Source organism: Neltuma alba, unplaced genomic scaffold, assembly GCF_004799145.2.
Source record: "Neltuma alba isolate B1F8T4 unplaced genomic scaffold, ASM479914v2 tig00006334_pilon, whole genome shotgun sequence".
Classification (NCBI taxonomy): Eukaryota; Viridiplantae; Streptophyta; class Magnoliopsida; order Fabales; family Fabaceae; genus Neltuma; species Neltuma alba.
In genome coordinates, this window is record NW_021634432.1 from 114,954 (window position 1) to 133,628 (window position 18,675).

At 33.5% G+C, this 18,675-nt stretch overlaps 3 protein-coding genes across 6 annotated transcripts; 2 read left to right on the forward strand and 1 right to left on the reverse strand.

Moving 5' to 3' along the window:
- Positions 1 to 3,570: 3,570 nt before the first annotated feature.
- On the forward strand, positions 3,571 to 8,380 carry LOC114750144 (alcohol dehydrogenase 1-like). The gene is made up of 10 exons (XM_028938689.1): positions 3,571 to 3,728; positions 5,858 to 5,994; positions 6,106 to 6,152; positions 6,505 to 6,830; positions 7,032 to 7,114; positions 7,220 to 7,295; positions 7,427 to 7,488; positions 7,576 to 7,671; positions 7,868 to 8,029; positions 8,163 to 8,380. Exons 1-10 carry the CDS (start codon positions 3,581 to 3,583, stop codon positions 8,277 to 8,279), a joined length of 1,254 nt encoding a protein of 417 aa, XP_028794522.1. The 5' UTR covers positions 3,571 to 3,580; the 3' UTR covers positions 8,280 to 8,380.
- A 944-nt stretch (positions 8,381 to 9,324) lies between these two features.
- On the reverse strand, positions 9,325 to 18,647 carry LOC114750145 (uncharacterized). 3 transcript variants are annotated; one of them, XM_028938692.1, is made up of 5 exons: positions 18,313 to 18,647; positions 17,157 to 17,218; positions 16,936 to 17,040; positions 16,489 to 16,648; positions 9,325 to 9,345 (listed from the first exon to the last, which is right to left on the reverse strand). In XM_028938692.1, the coding sequence occupies exons 1-4, from the start codon at positions 18,539 to 18,541 to the stop codon at positions 16,499 to 16,501; spliced, it is 546 nt and encodes a 181-aa protein (XP_028794525.1). In that variant the 5' UTR covers positions 18,542 to 18,647; the 3' UTR covers positions 9,325 to 9,345; positions 16,489 to 16,498. The 3 variants fall into 3 exon arrangements, with proteins under 3 accessions (XP_028794525.1, XP_028794523.1, XP_028794524.1); XM_028938690.1 differs by lacking the exon at positions 9,325 to 9,345 and adding an exon at positions 15,605 to 15,882 and having other exon boundaries at positions 18,313 to 18,646; XM_028938691.1 differs by lacking the exon at positions 9,325 to 9,345 and adding an exon at positions 16,140 to 16,314.
- Positions 11,704 to 15,385, forward strand: LOC114750143 (alcohol dehydrogenase 1-like). 2 transcript variants are annotated; one of them, XM_028938687.1, is made up of 10 exons: positions 11,704 to 11,870; positions 12,866 to 13,002; positions 13,115 to 13,161; positions 13,428 to 13,753; positions 13,955 to 14,037; positions 14,143 to 14,218; positions 14,350 to 14,411; positions 14,499 to 14,594; positions 14,792 to 14,953; positions 15,068 to 15,385. In XM_028938687.1, the coding sequence occupies exons 1-10, from the start codon at positions 11,708 to 11,710 to the stop codon at positions 15,182 to 15,184; spliced, it is 1,269 nt and encodes a 422-aa protein (XP_028794520.1). In that variant the 5' UTR covers positions 11,704 to 11,707; the 3' UTR covers positions 15,185 to 15,385. The 2 variants fall into 2 exon arrangements, with proteins under 2 accessions (XP_028794520.1, XP_028794521.1); XM_028938688.1 differs by lacking the exon at positions 11,704 to 11,870 and adding an exon at positions 12,346 to 12,370.
- Positions 18,648 to 18,675: the final 28 nt, after the last annotated feature.

Sequence of the window (18,675 nt, forward strand, 5' to 3'; positions counted from 1 at the left end):
CGTGACACATGACTGGTTGGGTTGGTATTACCTGTTTCTCATGTTTGTTCTAAGAAAATTTAGAGGTGATTGTGCAAATTTCTCACAACCAACATTATATTATATAGTAATTTATAAGTTGAGTTAGTTTTGAGAAAAAATGATAAATATGAGAGATAAAACATGTTGAAATCTTATATTTATAATGAAATTCAACTTAAGGACCCAAATTATTTTAGAATATTTATGGTGTGGGATTATATTAAAAAAATAGAAAAACTGTGAACCATCAATCACTCGTGCTACTTCTATTAGTCTTCCTTGGCGACAAAAGAATAAAAATACAATTGAAGTTCGAATACTTCTATCTAGGATGAAATTAAATATCAATAACTGTTTTGTACCCATGAATAAATTTCATGGATAGGAAGAAAGAACGTTTTCTGCTAAGACTGGTCACCATGCTTTTAATCAAAATATTATTTCTGGTGCTTAATATAAAAAATAATTAATTAATTTAAAAAAAATAGTTAAATGAATTATTTATAATAGATATATATTGATTTCAGTAAACTGTCTTCCTTAATTATGTATGTTGAAATCATATCTTGGTGGAAATCTCTTGCAATCAATAAAAACATTAAGAAAAATATGAAATAAAATAGATTTAGATTTTATATCTAAAATCAAATTTAATTTTTTAACCAGTTTTTATATCAATCAGCTTCTTCTACATTAAGCCGTGGAGGGGGTAGTATTATTTTAGGGGCTAATACTTATTACGTCAAATCATGAACATGAATAACCTGTTGCGCGTAGCAAGAGTCGAGCAGAATAGAAATAAAAAATAAAAAAAACGAAAGTCAATGTCCTCCTTTTTTTTCTTTTTTTATTTTTTTCCCCACGTCAATGTCCTCTTTTGCATGTAATTGTATATTTTCTTTTCCACACGCTTTTAAGCCGAACATGGACTTCTTGCCGTAGATTTTGATTACAGAAATTGCATTCAATTCAAATCAGTCTCTGTTCTAAAAATTAGATGTGCTCATAGTAAAAGGAATATGTATTAAATTCAATTAATTAATTAATTATAAAAAATTACGTTAAAAATTTTAATTTAATGTTCAAGACAATCTTTTTTTTTTATATTGTAATTTTTTGTAGTTAATTTTTTTCTTTACATCAACGATTTATTTTCAGTTTCCATTGTTAGTACATCCCATTCATAAGATTATTATCAAAGAAACCATGACAACTGGTTTAGTTCTTTCTTTTAATTAAAATATCAAGATCAAGTGTTGTGCATTAATGAAATTGTCACTGAGAAAGCTTCATATGAACGTGGCCAGCCTTTTTTTTTTTTTTTAAATAACAATGTCAATTATATTATATAAAAGAATGAAAATACATAAAGTTAAGTATACATAACTGAAAAATACAAAACTTTCCAATAGCATGAGCAAGACCATCGTTGCGAATTAATGTGAGAGGGTATGCTGTGTTGTGGGAGACAGCTCTAAGGGCCTGTATGATTTGAGGGGAGGGGAGGGGAGGTTTTATCTTCACCTTATTTGGTTTGATTAAAAAGGAAGGGAGGGGAAGATATTTAATGATTCTTTATTTAGTTCAAGAAGAGGAGGAGAGGGATGGTAATAATCAATTTATTATTTTACCCTTACATATTAGTTTATATTTTTTATTGATATATTATAAAAATTAATTTACATCTTAATTTAAATTATATAATTTAATGAAAATTCAGTCTTATCATGTTAATATGTGCATTAAAAAATTGGTACAGTAATTTTTTATTCTAATTAATATAATAATATATTTAAAATAATCAAATTAACAAATTTTATACTCTAAGAAAAATGAAATTTTATTCTTTTTAGGCTATCCTTTTTTTCAGCTTTAAAATATTTTAATAAATAATATACTTATAAAAAAATTAATTTTATAATATTATAATTTTTTTAAATAATTTTTTATAATAATTTATATTTTTTATTTTTTAGTTAGGATAATGTATTTTAATAAAATAAATATTATAATAATATATTTTATGGGTAGTAGTGAAATATTAAAAAAACCATAAGGGTATAATTGTTCAAAAATTTAGTTCCCATCCAAAAACCTCTAATTTGAAGTAGAGCTAAAATGGGAGGGAGAGAGGGGAGGGAACATTTTGGCTTTCCTCCCTTCTAAAATTTTAACCAAATGAGGGAAGGGGTTCATTTCCCTCCCCTCCAACCAAACAAACCCTAAGGAGACTAAAGACTGGCATCTGCCAAACAACTTCGGCTTGATAGAGTCGAACCACTAAAACTAAAGATGTAATGCTCCAATTTTTCTTTTCCGGCCAGAATAATGCTCGAAAAATGACTCATGCAAAACCAAGCTTAATATTGTATTTTTACCCTTAATATAAGAGTTAGTTAATTGATTTAAGTAAATTAAGAAAATTAGTTAAGTTAGTTATTTGTAATACTCCCTCTAGTCTTAAATATAAGAGTAAGTTGACTAATTTGAGCAGATTAAAAAAATAAGTTAAATTAGTTATATATAATAAATAAGTGCTGTTTTTTCTAAAATATTTTTACTAATCAAGTTTATTGGTTAGAACTACCATTATTAGAAGGGCTATCTGGGGAAAAAATGAACAAGTATGAGAGACAAAATGGATTGGGGTCTTATATCTAGAACTAAAATAAAAGTCAAATGAGATCTTATACTAAGGACCGGAGATAGTAAATAGATATTGTCTTTCCTGAAATATCCTTACTAATCATACTACCTCCAATCCTAATTATAAGACCTCGTTTGATGAAACGAGATCTTATAATTAGGACCGAAGGTAATATATATTAAGTAGAACTATCATTTGATAAAATCTTTAAAATGTACAACTTACTGTGAGAACTATTTTAAAAAGAAACGGATAAAGTGAATTAGAATCTTATATTTAAAACTAAATTAAATATCAAACTAACTCTTATATTAAATACTGAAAGTAGTATGTCCAAGGAAGCCAACCCAGTTGATTTACCAAGATCAAAAAACCCAATTGATTTACATTAGCCAATCTTAATATATCTTCTCAAAATTTGTTGTCATTAGCATCGAAACAGGAAAAAAAAAAAAATTGCATATCATCAAAGGATGAACTATAGATTTTTTTTTTTTTTGAGAGAGAGAGACCATAGTTTAATGAAACAAGCAAACTCATAGCATTGATTCGTTGCTTTCAAACCAAGTTGAGATGATTGGCATTTTACTACCAATTCTATTATTCTTGGCGTGATTCCATCCCCAGAAGCCGGTGTCATCCATCCATGGGCGTCTCATTCATTTAATTTTTGACTCAAAAAACCAGACACTGAATCTCTGCAACTTCCTCTTGATATTGAAACTCTCATTTGGCTGCATCTATAGACCTAGCGAGCATTATTCACTGGTCATGGGGTCCAAAAACCTGTTTCCTTAGAAAATTATAAGCTGTTGTTTTTATTGTGTTATGTATAAAGATAATGATTGAAGGGTGACAGATTGTGAAAACGAAAATCACATAGTTTGCCCTTGGCATATGTATATTAGACAGATGTATCATACTCGGAAGCTAACGAGTTGTGTACGGCCGCTTAGGAGCATTATTTCGAGGAGATATTCTCCTAATTCGTACTCGCATGCTTCATCTGCAGATTTCACCACAATGTCGAGCACTGCTGGTCTGACGATTCCATGCAAAGGTATGAATCCATTTTGTTTATCCTTATTTTTAAGAATCTTTCGGAGAAAGATCACGCAAACAGATGGTGCTGGACACTATAACGATCACTTTTCTGCTCAATCTTCGTCTAGTTTCATTCTGCAAAGAGGGAAAGTAGAATTCTAATTGGAGCAGAAAGTTCAGTTCCATAGCAAAATTAGGCTTGATTCCTCGGTTCCGTTCCGTTCCATTTGATTCTAGATTTTCAGTTTTATCCACGGAGCCACAAATAGAACGAAAGAGGTATTTGGCCTGAAATGTTGCCGAATCCTCTTCTGAATCCTTTTTCGTAACAAAATGAACTCTATACAAGTCTCCATAAGGCTTTGTTTGGTTCAACGGAGGGGAGGGGAGGTTAATTAAAAAAAGGGAAAATGAGGGAAAGAGAGGTCACGGGTTTTGTTTGGTTGGAAGAGAGGGGAAGGGAAGGGAGATTTCTTGTTTGGTTCATAAGGGGAGGTAATTATAAATTAACAAATATACTCTTATCTATATATATAGACTACTTTATTCTTTTATTACAATATTTATATCAAAATTATTATTTCTTAATTTATCAATTTCAAAAAAACCAATTACCTCACTTACATGTGATAAAAAAATTATGATAAAACTAAAAAAAATTAGGAAATATGATAAAAAGTTTAACATTCTATCTCATTAATTTTATAATTATAATACACACACATGTATATTAATACATATGATATGTATATATTATATAATTATAATACACACACGCTATGATATGTATATATTAATATATATATATGCATGTGTGCAGCCTATCTGAGATTAATATATATGTATATTTGCAGCCTATCTGAGATTATAATACACACACGTCATGATATATAATTATAATACACACACGTTGTGATATGTATATATCAATCAATGCATATGAACAATAATTCAATTGCTCAATATATGATATTTTTATTAGTTTCACTCTCAAAAACTGATTAAAATTATTCTCAATTTGAGTATTTTCTTCCTATTCGTTTTTAATTTATGCAAAATATAAGCCATGTTGCATTATTATATCGACACAACAGAGTCAGAACTTAATAGAAAACAATCATACAGCATGTGAGGCCTATATATATAAATTAAGTATGCAGGCATACTGACGATGACAAAGACTTTGAGTTTTCAAACAGCTAAGCGGTAAGTCGGTAACCTTCCCTACAGTATAATAATATTGGATGAAAAGAGATAGAAGGGAGAAAAGGGTTTCTAATAAGAGGGGCAAGCCTAGAATATTAACAAACTAGTAGGGATAATTTAGTCAATATTAAACATAATATTTCTCTCCTCTCCAAAAAAACCCCAAATTTGGAGGGGAGCACTAAAAGACAAATTTTTTTCCCTCCCCTCCCATCTATATTTTTTCCAACCAAACACATTTATCCCCTCCCCTCCCCTCAACAACCTTCCAACCAAACAGAGCCTAAGAGAATCACACAACTAGATTTTGGATTTCATGTTCTCAAGCTTTCTGTGATCTGTATCCGATTGTAGACGGTTGGATCAATGAAACAAGCAGAATGTTTCAAAACCATTGATGAAAATAAGTCAATTAAGGGTCGAGATCGTTTCTTTGTGATGTTATGCGGTCACTATCCTTGGCACTACAAAACAACAATAGCCTATTTAAAAAAATTTGTGTCCCCCCCCCCCCTCTTTTTTAGTCCTCTCAACTCCCCATGATTTTCCGAAAGAAGTCATTAGATTTTTTGTTTGTTGAGAATGTTACATGTATTTTAGCCATAAGTGGTAATACTTGTAAAGATATCTATAATGTTTGAGGATTCTAATTTTCCTAACAGAATTTTTTTTAAAAATGAATAATTATTTTTTAATCTTTCCAATACATAACAAATTAAATAAATTATTTGAAATACATTTTTATTTTAATTTTAAATGAAGTGGAAGAAACATGAGATTCATTCGTGTGAAATCCAGCCAAAAACAAAATCAATTCTATTTCTTCTTTTATTTTTCCCCTCTTCATTAGGCCTGAAATGCTTCAATATATGTAGTTTTTAGTACAAGAAATACATGAATGAATGCAAAATTTATGGAATGAAATATGTGGAAAAGCAGCTGCAGTAGCATGGGAAGCAGGGAAACCATTGGTGATGGAACGAGTGGAGGTAGCTCCACCACAGGCGATGGAAGTGAGGATCAAGGTCAAATATACGTCTCTCTGCCACACTGATCTCTACTTCTGGGAGACCAAGGTCTGTGTAACTCAATTCTCCTTCATTTTTTCAATCCAAGCCGCATGCAGAACATTACAATGTTTGTTCTCCAACTCACAAAGCTTGATCTTTCATTTATTTGTGTTTCAGGGGCAAACTCCTCTTTTCCCCAGAATTTTTGGGCACGAGGCAGCTGGGTAAGACGTGTTTTATTTCATTAAAGCACGTTATTTTCAACAAAGAAAGTGTAATTGGACGTGACTCCCTCGTATTGTGAATCATGGGCAGATAATTTATTAACTTTTAAATGTCAGTGTCAACCAAGATAACTTCCTTGAACTGTGTTATATGCATATAGCTTCTTTAAATCATCTATAGTTAACACCGGTACCCTAACTTTGTCATGCTTCTACTGGTAAACTAATTATGACACAGATTATTTTACAAATCTGGGAGTTTAACATTCCTTCTCAAATCTTAAAAATCAAAGAATTATTTGTACATCATGCAATGAATTGTGTGAGTTGACTTCATTTGAATAATGAACAGAATTGTGGAGAGTGTTGGAGAAGGAGTGACAGACGTGCAAGCTGGGGATCATGTGCTTCCGGTATTCACAGGGGAATGTGGAGAATGTGCACATTGCAAGTCTGAGGAGAGCAACATGTGTGACCTTCTGAGAATAGATCCAAACAGAGGAGTGATGCTCAGTGATGAAAAAAGCAGGTTCTCCATTAATGGCGACCCTATCAACCACTTTCTTGGCACTTCCACTTTCAGTGAATACACTGTGGTTCACTCTGGCTGCCTCGCAAAGATCAACCCTCTGGCACCTATGGATAAAGTCTGTGTTCTCAGCTGCGGCATTTCGACTGGTCAAGTCCCACTCTACTTTAAGTTTTTAGCTCATCTCCAGATCGTTTGACAGAAAACTAACATGCAACAAAAACAATCTGATAATTCCCAAATTGAGTTATTGGTTTACTCTTAGGTTATGCATAGATGAATAGATTTCAGCTTTAGATTCAATTTCTCGTTGACTGATTTGTGTGGAACAATACTCATCGAGACTTCAGGATTGGGAGCAACTCTGAATGTGGCAAAGCCAAAGAAAGGTTCCTCTGTTGCGGTCTTTGGTCTCGGACCTGTCGGCCTTGCTGTTAGTTAACATCTAATGTTTCTCTAAACATAAAATGGATACAAATTTTCAATGTTTTACCAAATTCTTCGATCATAATATTATAACTAGATTCTAAAATATCAGGCTGCAGAGGGGGCAAGAATTGCTGGGGCATCTAGGATCATTGGGATTGACTTGAACCCTAGCAGACTTGAAGCAGGTAGATTTAGTTCTCATAACTACAGTAATCTCCCCTTGCTAATTAACTGATAGCTTCAGGAATCTCCCCTTTTCAATAAACTGATAACGTAAGAATCTGACTGTTTGTTTTCTTTTTCTTTGATGTTGTAGCCAAGAAATTTGGGGTGACTGAGTTTATAAATCCAAAGGATTATGATAAACCAGTTCAAGAGGTACATCAATTCTCCATCTACTATGTACTTACTGTTCACTTCATCTGGTCCTTTATGGCTTCCTAAAGCTATGGTTATAAATCACAGGTTATTGCAGAGATGACAAACGGTGGAGTGGACCGCAGTTTGGAGTGCACTGGAAACATCAACACCATGATTTCTGCTTTTGAATGTGTTCATGATGTAAGCCACCTTTTTATCAGATAGCCATATCATATGATAGCAGAAAATCTGGAAAAATGATGGTTAAGGACCAATAACTTCTATTAATGATAGCTAGAGAGCTTCAAAGCTTTTTCCCTCGAAATTTGGAGAACAAGTCTATGTTGGGGATAGGAATTCGGCTATATGGCTAATAATTTTGTGCAAAACATTTTAGGGTTGGGGAGTTGCAGTTCTTGTAGGAATACCCACCAAGGATGCAGTGTTCATGACCAAGCCAATCAATGTGCTCAGCGAAAGAACACTAAAAGGGACTTCCTTTGGGAACTACAAGCCCAGGACAGATCTTCCATCTATTGTTGATATGTACATGAGCAAGGTGACTATGGTTTTTCATTCTGTTACAGTCACTAGGTCTGATTCTGTGATAAAATGAGTGAAATTTATGCAAACTGATATACTTTGCTTTTTTCTTTTCTTTTCTTTTCTTTTTGTGTTTTGTTTGGTTGCAGAAGTTGGAATTGGAGAAGTTTATAACACACAGAGTTCCATTCTCTGAGATTAACAAGGCGTTCGAGCTGATGATAAGGGGAGAAGGGCTACGCTGCGTCATTGACATCGACGAATAGAATTTTGGAATGCATCGTATCATTTGATCTATAGCTGCCTTTATGTAATTCTCATCTATGTCCCTCACGATTGAACTATCTAGAGCGCGTAGTTAGTAAAATATTTTCACGACGGGCGGGCGCAGAGAGAGAGAGAGAACTGAGTAAGAACAGAGGAAATAAATATTGTATTTTTCTGATTCTTAATATGAGACCTAATTATTAATAATTTTGATCATAAATATAAGATCTATTTTTTATATTTATCAAAAATTTTTAAAGTACCCTTATGAATACTATTTCAACTATAATCAAGTAAAAAAGAGAGGGAGAATATTAAGAAAGATAATTATGATATTTTAGGAAAAACATATCATATTTCCTATAATTAACTAAATTACCTAACTTTTTTAATCTAATCAAATTAGTTAAATAAATCTTATATTAAGGACCAAAGGAATATATAATATTTTTTTACCGTACTCTTTCCTTGGAGGGGCCTCACAATTTTGCATTTTAAATTATTTAAGCTGTTATATTTTTATTGATAGCGTAGAAAACTAAATGAAAAGGTGTGGCGGATAATGTTTTTAATCTAATGTTCAAGAATTATGTATAAGTTTCTCATTAGGATATTAATAATATTATCACACATGATAAGGTCAGATGATATTAAATATGATTAAACCAAATAGAACAACTCATGATCGTAATATATTACCTCAAGTTCTGATTATAAGACCTTGTTTATAATATGCAAACAAAACCTTATAATTAGGACTGAAGGTAGTATAATGCGTAAAGTTCATCGTAAACCATTTAAAATTGTATGAGCCTTATTTATTTTAACTTCAGGTTTATCTACAACTAATTTGCAGCTGAGTGACATCACTAGCAGAAACAGGTTCAAGTGGAACCCAACAAAACTCCAACCTAGGGCCATTTTTTTCCATGAACAGCAAGCCTCAAAATTGTTATATTATGAAATGATGTAAACAGCTGAAAATGTCATGATTTGCACGACTGAAGATGACTGTGCTCTAAGTCAGTCTCGATCTCTTCCATCTCAATCATCATGGATTTAGATCTGTCAAAGTCTCAAACTTTTTAACAAACTGATACCATTCATTTCATGGGACTTGGATTCTCTCCGTTTCTTTTCTGATCCTCTTCCCCTTCACTATTCTCTTTGACCGTTTATAATCATTAGATCAAAACTTCAATGGTCCAAATTTAATATTTTATTACAGTTGTTAACTGTTTAGATCAGATTTTAACAGTTTAAATTTATTTATTTTTTTAATAATATTATTTTTATAAGATGTTAAATCTGGACCATTAGAATTTTAATCCAATGGTTGTGAAGGGAAAAAGAAGGTAGTGGAGGGGAAGAGGATGGGAGAAAAATTGGAGAGAATCCAAATCCCATTTCATGGGGCAAGAAGAAAAGAAAAGGAGCACAATATGTGTAAGATCTGGATTTCCATAATGAGCAAGGCATCACATCCAACATTGCAATGGACAATTACAGAATGCAGAAAAATGGCTCGGAATGACTTCTCTGGTGACACTACTTGTACCTGTCCATTATTTTCCTTTTGCTAGATGTCAATGTCCTCTTTTGCATGTACTTGGATATTTTCTTTTGCCACACGCTTTTAAGCCGAACATTGACTTCTTGCCGTAGATTTTGATTACAGAAATTGCATTCAATTCAAATCAGTCTCTGTTCTAAAAAGGAATATGTATTAAATTGAATTAATTATATAAAATTACGTTAACAATGTTAATTTCATGTTCAAGACAATCTGATTTTTTTTAAAGCGTAATTTTTTGTAGTTAATTTTTTCTTCTTCTTTACATCAACGATTTATTTTCAGTTTTCCATTGTTAATACATCCCATTAATAAAATTATTATCAAAGAAACCATGACAATTGGTTTAGTTCCTTCTCTTAACTAAAAGATCAAGCTCAAGTCTTGTGTATCAATGAAATTGTCATTGAGAAAGCTTTATATGAACGTGGCCTACCCTTTTTTTTTTTAAGAACAATGTCAATTATATTATATAAAAGAATGAAAATACATAAAGTTAAATATAAATAAATGAAAAATACAGATTAACCTTTCCAATAGGATGAGCAAGACCATAGTTGCGCCAATGTGAGAGGGTATGCTGTGGGCGACAGCTCCAAGGAGAATAAAGACTAGCATCTGCCAAACAACTTCCACTTGATTGAATCGAACCACTAAAACTAAAGATGTAATGCTTCAATTTTTTTTTTGTTTTTTTTGGGGTCAGAATAATGCTCAAAAAATTACTCATACAAAACCATGTTTAATACTATATTTTCGGTCTTTAATATAAGAGTTTGTTGACTAATTTGAGCAGATTAAAAAAACTAATTAAGTTAGTTATTTATAATAAATAAATATTATCTTTTTTGAAATATCCTTACCAATTATGTATGTTAATTAGAATTACTATTTGATGAAATCTTTAAAACGTGCAACTTATTGCAAAAACTATCTTAAAAAGAAATAAATAAATATAAAAAATAAAATGGATTAAAATTTTATATTTAAAATTAAATTAAATATCAAACTAATTTTTATATTAAAAAATGGAGGTAGTATATGCAAGAGGCCAACCCAATTGGTTTACCAAGGTCCAAAAACCCAATTGATTTACATTGGCCAATCTTAATATACCCGATGAAAATATTACTTTTGGTCATTAATGTAAAATTCTGTTTGATTTTTATTTTGCTCCTAAATATAAGATTCCAATCCACTTTATCTATCATATTTATACTTTTTTTTCAAAGTAGTCCTTTTAACAATGATAGTTCTAGTCAATACACTTGATTAGCAAGGATATTTTAGGAAAGACAACACCTATTTAGAACAAATAACTAACTCAACTTATTTTTTTAATCTCCTCAAATTAGTCAACTGGCTTTTATAATTAGGATTGAATGTTGGTATTAGTATCAAGGGAAAAAAAAAAAGCATATCATCAAAGGATGAACTATAGATTTTTTTTTTTTTGGGTAAGAGAGAGACCACAGTTTAATGAAACAAGCAAATTCATAGCATTGATTCGTTGCTTTCAAACCAAGTTGATGATTGGCATTTTACTACCAATTCTATTATTCTTGGCATGATTCCATCCCCAGAACCCGGTGTCATCCATCTATGGGCGGTTCGTTCATTTAATACTTTGACTCAAAAAACCAGACACTGAATCTCTGCAACTTCCTCTTGATATTGAAACTCTCATTTGGCTGCATCCATAGAACTAGCCAGCATTATTCACTGTTCATGGGGTCCAAAATCCCGTTTCCTTAGAAAATTATAAGCCGTTGTTTCTATTGTGTTACGTATAAAGATAATGATTGAAAGGTGACAGATAGTGAAAACGAAAATTACACAGTTGGCCCTTGGCATATGCATATTAGACAGATGTGTCATGCCCAGAGGCTAATAAGTTGTGTCCGGACGCTAAGGAGCAGTATTTCGAGGAGATTTTCTACTAATTCGTACCCGCATTCCTCATCTGCAGATTTCACCACGATGTCCACCACTGCTGGTCTGACGATTCCATGCAAAGGTATGAATCCATTTTGTTTATCCTTATTTTTAAGAATCTTTCGTGGCAAAATCACGCAACCAGATGGTGCTGGACACTGTAACGAATTCTTCTATTCAGTCTTCGTCTAGTTTCATACTGTAAATTGGGAAATTAGAATTCTAATCGGAGCAGAAGGTTGAGTTCCATAGCAAAATCAGGTTTGATTCTTCGGTTCCGTTCCGTTTCGTTCGATTCTGTATTTTCAGTTTTATCCACGGAGCCACAGATAGGACGAAAGAGGTATTTAGACTGAAATGCTGCTGAATCCTCCTCTGAATCCTTTTCCATAGCGAAATCAACTCTATACAAGTCTCTATAAGAGAATCACACAACTAGAATTTGGATTTCATGTTCTCAAGCCTTCTGAGATCTATATCCGAATGTAGACGGTTGGATCAATGAAATAAGGCGAATGTTTCAAAACCATTGATGAAGATAGTCAATTAAGGGTCGAGATCATTTCTTTGTGATGTTATGCGGTCACTATCCTTGGCACTACAAAACAACAATAGCTTATGTTATCTTTCTATGGATTTGTCTTTTTTTCCCCTTTCTTTTTTAGTACTTTCAACTCCACATGATTTTCCGAAAGAAGTTATTAGATTTTTTTTGAGAATGTTACATGTATTTTAGCCATAAGTGGTAATGCAGGTAAAGATATCTATAATGTTTGAGGATTCTAATTTTCCTGATATAATTTTTTAAAAGAATGAATAATTATTTTTTTAATCTTTCCAATACATAGCTAATTAAATAAATGGTTTGAAATACATTTTTATTTTAATTTTAAACAAAGTAGAAGAAAAATGAGATTCATTCGTGTGAAATCCAGCCAAAAAAATAAATAAATTATATTTCTTCTTTTATTTTCCCCCTCTTCATTAGGCTTGAAATGCTTCAATACATGTAGTTTTTAGTACGAGAAATACAGGAATGAATACAAAATTTATGGAATGAAATATATGGAAAAGCAGCTGCAGTAGCATGGGAAGCAGGGAAACCATTGGTGATGGAACGAGTGGAAGTAGCTCCACCACAGGCGATGGAAGTGAGGATCAAGGTCAAATACACGTCTCTCTGCCACACTGATCTCTACTTCTGGGAGGCCAAGGTCTTTCTAACTCAATTCTCTTTCATTTTTTAAAATCCAAGCCACATGCAGAATATTACTATGTTTGTTCTCCAACTCACAAAGCTTGATCTTTCATTTATTTGTGTTTCAGGGGCAAACTCCTCTTTTCCCCAGAATTTTTGGGCACGAGGCATCTGGGTAAGACGTGTTCTATTTCATTAAAGCAAGTTGTTTTCAACAAAGAAAGTTTAATTGGACGTGACTCCCTCGTACTGTGTTATATGCATATAGCTTCTTTAAATCATCTATAGTTAACACCGGTACCCTAACTTTGTCATCCTTCTACTAGTAAACTAATTATGACACAGATTATTAAGATTCCTTCTCAAATTTTAAAAATCAAAGAATTATTTGTACATCATGCAATGAATTGTGTTAGTTTACTTAATTTGAATAATGAACAGAATTGTGGAGAGTGTTGGAGAAGGAGTGACAGACTTGCGAGCTGGGGATCATGTGCTTCCGGTATTCACAGGGGAATGTGGAGAATGTGCACATTGCAAGTCTGAGGAGAGCAACATGTGTGACCTTCTGAGAATAGATACAAACAGAGGTGTGATGCTCAGTGATGAAAAAAGCAGGTTCTCCATTAATGGCGACCCTGTCAACCACTTTCTTGGCACTTCCACTTTCAGTGAATACACTGTGGTTCACTCTGGCTGCCTTGCAAAGATCAACCCTCTGGCACCTATGGATAAAGTCTGTGTTCTCAGCTGCGGCATTTCGACTGGTCAAGTCCCACTCTACTTTAAGTTTTTAGCTCATCTCCAGATCGTTTGACAGAAAACTAACATGCAGCTAAAACAATCTGATAATTCACAAATTGAGTTGTTGCTTTACTCTTAGGTTATGCATAGATGAATAGATTTCAGCTTTAGATTCAATTTCTTGCTGACTGATTTGTGTGGAACAATACTCATTGAGATTTCAGGATTGGGAGCAACTCTGAATGTGGCAAAGCCAAAGAAAGGTTCCTCTGTTGCAGTCTTTGGCCTTGGAACTGTCGGCCTTGCTGTAAGTTAACATCTAATGTTTCTCTAAACATAACATGGATACAGATTTTCAATGCCCTACCAAATTCTTCAATCATAATATTATAACTAGATTCTAAAATATCAGGCTGCAGAGGGGGCAAGAATTGCTGGGGCATCTAGGATCATTGGGATTGACTTGAACCCTAGCAGATTTGAAGCAGGTAGATTTTGTTCTCAGACCTACAGTAATCTCCCCTTACTAATAATCTGATAGTTTCAGAAATCGCCCCCTTTTAATAAACTGAGAACTTAAGAATCTGACTGTTTGTTTTCTTTTTCTTTGATGTTGTAGCCAAGAAATTTGGGGTGACTGAGTTTATAAATCCAAAGGATTATGATAAACCAGTTCAAGAGGTACATCAACTTTCCATCAGCTATGTACTCACTGTTCACTTCACCTGGTCTTTTATGGCTTCATGAAGCTATGGTTATAAATCACAGGTTATTGCAGAGATGACAAACGGTGGAGTGGACCGCAGTGTGGAGTGCACTGGAAACATCAACGCCATGATTTCTGCTTTTGAATGTGTTCATGATGTAAGCCACCTTTTTATCAGATAGCCATATCATATGATAGCAGAAAATCTGGAAAAATGATGGTTAAGGACCAATAACTTATATTAATGATAGCTAGAGAGCTTCAAAGCTTCTTCCCTCAAAAGTTTGGAGAATAAGTCTACGTTGAGGATAGGAATTCGGCTATATGGCTAATAATTTTGTGCAAAACATTTTAGGGTTGGGGAGTTGCAGTTCTTGTAGGAGTACCCACCAAGGATGCAGTGTTCATGACCAAGCCAATCAATGTGCTGAACGAAAGAACACTAAAAGGGACTTTCTTTGGGAACTACAAGCCCAGGACAGATCTTCCGTCTATTGTTGACATGTACATGAGCAAGGTGACTATGGTTTTTCATTCTGTTACAGTCACTAGGTCTCTGATAAAATGAGTGAAATTTATGCAAACTGATATACTTCGCATTTTCTTTTTTGCGTGTTTTGTTTGGTTGCAGAAGTTGGAATTGGAAAAGTTTATAACACACAGAGTTCCATTCTCTGAGATTAACAAGGCGTTCGAGTTGATGATAAGGGGAGAGGGGCTACGCTGTATCATTGACATCGACGAATAGAATTTTGGAATGCATAATATCGTTTGATCCATAGCTGCCTTTATGTAATTCTCATCTATACCCCTAACGATTGAACTATCTCGAACGTGTCGTTAGTAAAATATTTTTGCGAGGGGCAGAGAGAGAACCGAGTAAGAACAGAGGACATAAATGATATACAATATTTTCTTATATTACTCTTCCCTCAGAGGCTCCTCACAATTTGCATTTTAAATTATTTAGGCTGTTATATTTTTATTGATAGCGTAGAAAACTAAATAAAAAGGTGTGGCGAGATAATGTTTTTAATATAATGTTCCAGAATTATGTGTAAGTTTCTCATTAGGATATTAATATTATAACACATAAGGTCAGATGATATTAAATAAGATTAAGCCAAATAGAACAACTCACGATTGTAACATATAATGCGTAAAAGTCATTGTAAACCATTTAAAATTGCATAACCTAATTAAATAGTGTTTAGTGCTTATTTATAAATATATCTTGGCATAACAACACGTGCAAAAGGATAATAAAACCACAAGAAAAGTTCCCAAAGGAACTGAAAATTCTATCATGCAAAGTTTGATAAGAAAAATGACTAAGAAATTCTTTTATACAGGGTCCTAGTAAAGTTTGCATGAACTTCCACTATTTAGCGTTAGCATATATTACATAATGAAGTTGTGCAGCTACAATTCTCTGAGTGAGAAGACCTGCAGGATAAGCAAATGCACAAACCTGTAAAACCTCCCAACTCAGCCCTCTCATTAATTAAATAGACACAGAGAGAGAGAGAGAGAGCATAAACTTTGGACTCTCATTTGATTTCAGTATCCCTTTGACAGCCATCACCAATGGAAAAATCACAGTATTCTCATGCTCTCTGGGCATATGATTATTTTAACTTCAGGTTTATCTACAACTAATTTGCAGTTGAGTGATATCACCAGAAGAAACAGGTTCAAGTGGAACGTTACAACAGTTTTTCTAACCTAGGGTCATTTTTTCCCTAAACAACAAGCCTCAAAATTGTTACATTATGAAATGATGTAAACAACTCAAAATGTCATGATTTGCATGACTGAAGATGACTGTGCTCTAAGTAAGCCTCGATCTCTTCCATCTCAATCATCATGGATTTAGATCTGTCAAAGTCTCAACTTTTTAACAAACTGATAGCGTTCATTTCATGGGGCAAGGAAGAAAAGAAAAGGAGCACAATATATGTAAGATCTAGATTTCCATAATGAGCAAGGCATCACATCCAACATTGCAATGGACAATTATAGAATGCAGAAAAATGGCTCGGAATGACTTACTCTGGTGACGCTACTTGTACTTGTCCATTATTTTTCTGGCTTCTTCTACTGGATCCTCCATAGGGGTGGAGGTGGAAGTGGAGGTGGTGTCGCTGCCTCCTGTTCGTCCTTGATCTTTATTAAAAGCTAGGAATGCGAAATATGCAAGTCCCATAGTGGCCTGACATCATGCAAATCATTTGTTTCTATGAACTCAATATTGCCTATCAAATGAACGCCAAAATAATATTGAAGACGATTTATTAACTTCAGAATATTGAATCAGGTTGCAATAATTGATCCCATTTTTAGAATAGCAGGCAAGACAAGAAATATTGATACAAAGAAGTGCATCGAAAAAATATATTCATTTGATATTCCTGGCATTCTTATCCTGCCTTAAGAACTTACCAGTATAAAGAACGTCCAGACTTAAATTTCTTTGCACAAAGAAAGTTGTTGACTCACCAGTATAAAGAATGCTGTAGAGAGGAAAGACTTCAGAACAAAAAGTCCAACGCTCAATGCTACAAAAGTTACAGAAATCCTCGCTACCGGTCTTGGTATAGAATCCTAGTGCCAGAAAGGAGAAGAAAAGAAATATAAAATGAATAATAAAGCAGAACAAAGTATTCAATAAGTAGACTTGATCCAAGGATTGCCATGTTGAAAGGGCTATTCAAACTTACAGGAACCAGATTAGTACCCGCCTCAATTCCATCCCTACCAACTTTCCATGCTGTCTGGAGAGCTATTAAACATAATCATGACGGCAGTGGGAATCAAAATGAAAGGTTAGGTTTTCCTGAAGAAGCATGAAAGTTAAGGCAATATGCAGCATTCAGAGTAAAAGTTCAAAATTTATAACACAAAACTATACCATGAATCAAATTTTAAACAAATCATATGATATTGTCAAGAAGCAACAACCAGACACGCTAATCAACTACATTCATTATGGATGGGGAGGCGAGTACTGGGGGTGGGAATTTTCTTGGGTTTATATGTTCACTCCTCAGCAAGGATAAAATTCATTGTCTAGGTAGTCATCACATCATAGGAAACCCTTCAAAGATGTCAGGAAATTCCACTGAAAATTTTGCATAAAAACTAACTGACTTGCTTTACAAAATGCAAATTGCAGATTGTGACCCAAGATCAAGTTCTGTTTGAGATTAGACAGTTCATATTACCTAAACGTAGTGCTCTTCATCATACTCTTATTATTATGCATAACTTCCTAAATCCTATATATATATATATATATATATATATATATATATATATATAAAAACTGAAACGAAGCCGCTAGGACATCAAGGATGATCCATTACCCTAAGTTTACTCAACAAAAATCAGTCACAAGGGCGATAACTGCAGCCAGATAGTGCTTAGGATTGAGAAAATTCAAATTGATGTCAATTACTATAATCCAATTCACAGATTACAAAAGAAGATCAAGCAAGTTCAAATTCAGCTACACAATTAAAATATAACAAATCATTTCACCAATGGTCATTCAAAATCCGATTCTCTTTATTTATACCAAGTCTCCTGTGCCAGTAAACCTAGAACTTGCAAACAAATATAATCTAATAACCCGGAAATAATTCTGAAATCGGCTTATCTCCACTATCGTTTCGTCAGTGAACTGAAATCTCATCGTCCCAAATATCAGAAGTATTCATAAGTTTGACAATTTCATTCGTTTGGATATAAACAAATATGTTTTCCTTCTTTTTAAATGATTCAAACTTTTGTTAGCTTGGAACCGTGAGCAAATAACATGTCCAATCCGAACATACCCTGAATGAACAAGACTGCCCGAATGAAGAAAAATCTAACCTTGAAAGATATTCGATTGTACTGCGAGAACTACAAAGGAAGAGCGACGCTTGTGGGTTCTGGATCTCTTGGGGCGAGAGAATCTCAAAGGCTGATTTTTGAACTTCAAAGAGGAATTGGACGAAAGAAATCGAAGAGGGGTTAGAGCACAGGGTCGACCATGAAAGCAAGTTGGGGAGTAGGACGAAATGGGACATGAACTATGAATATTAAGAACTGAAGAACACATTCTCCCCTCTGAGCATAAAGTTTCTGCCTTTTGTTGCTATCAAAGAAGGCGAAAGCTTTTGCCGCAGCCAGAAAGAAAGCGGGAAGAAAGTGTGACCAGAATGCCGCCGCTTCTCTCAGCCTCACAAATAAACC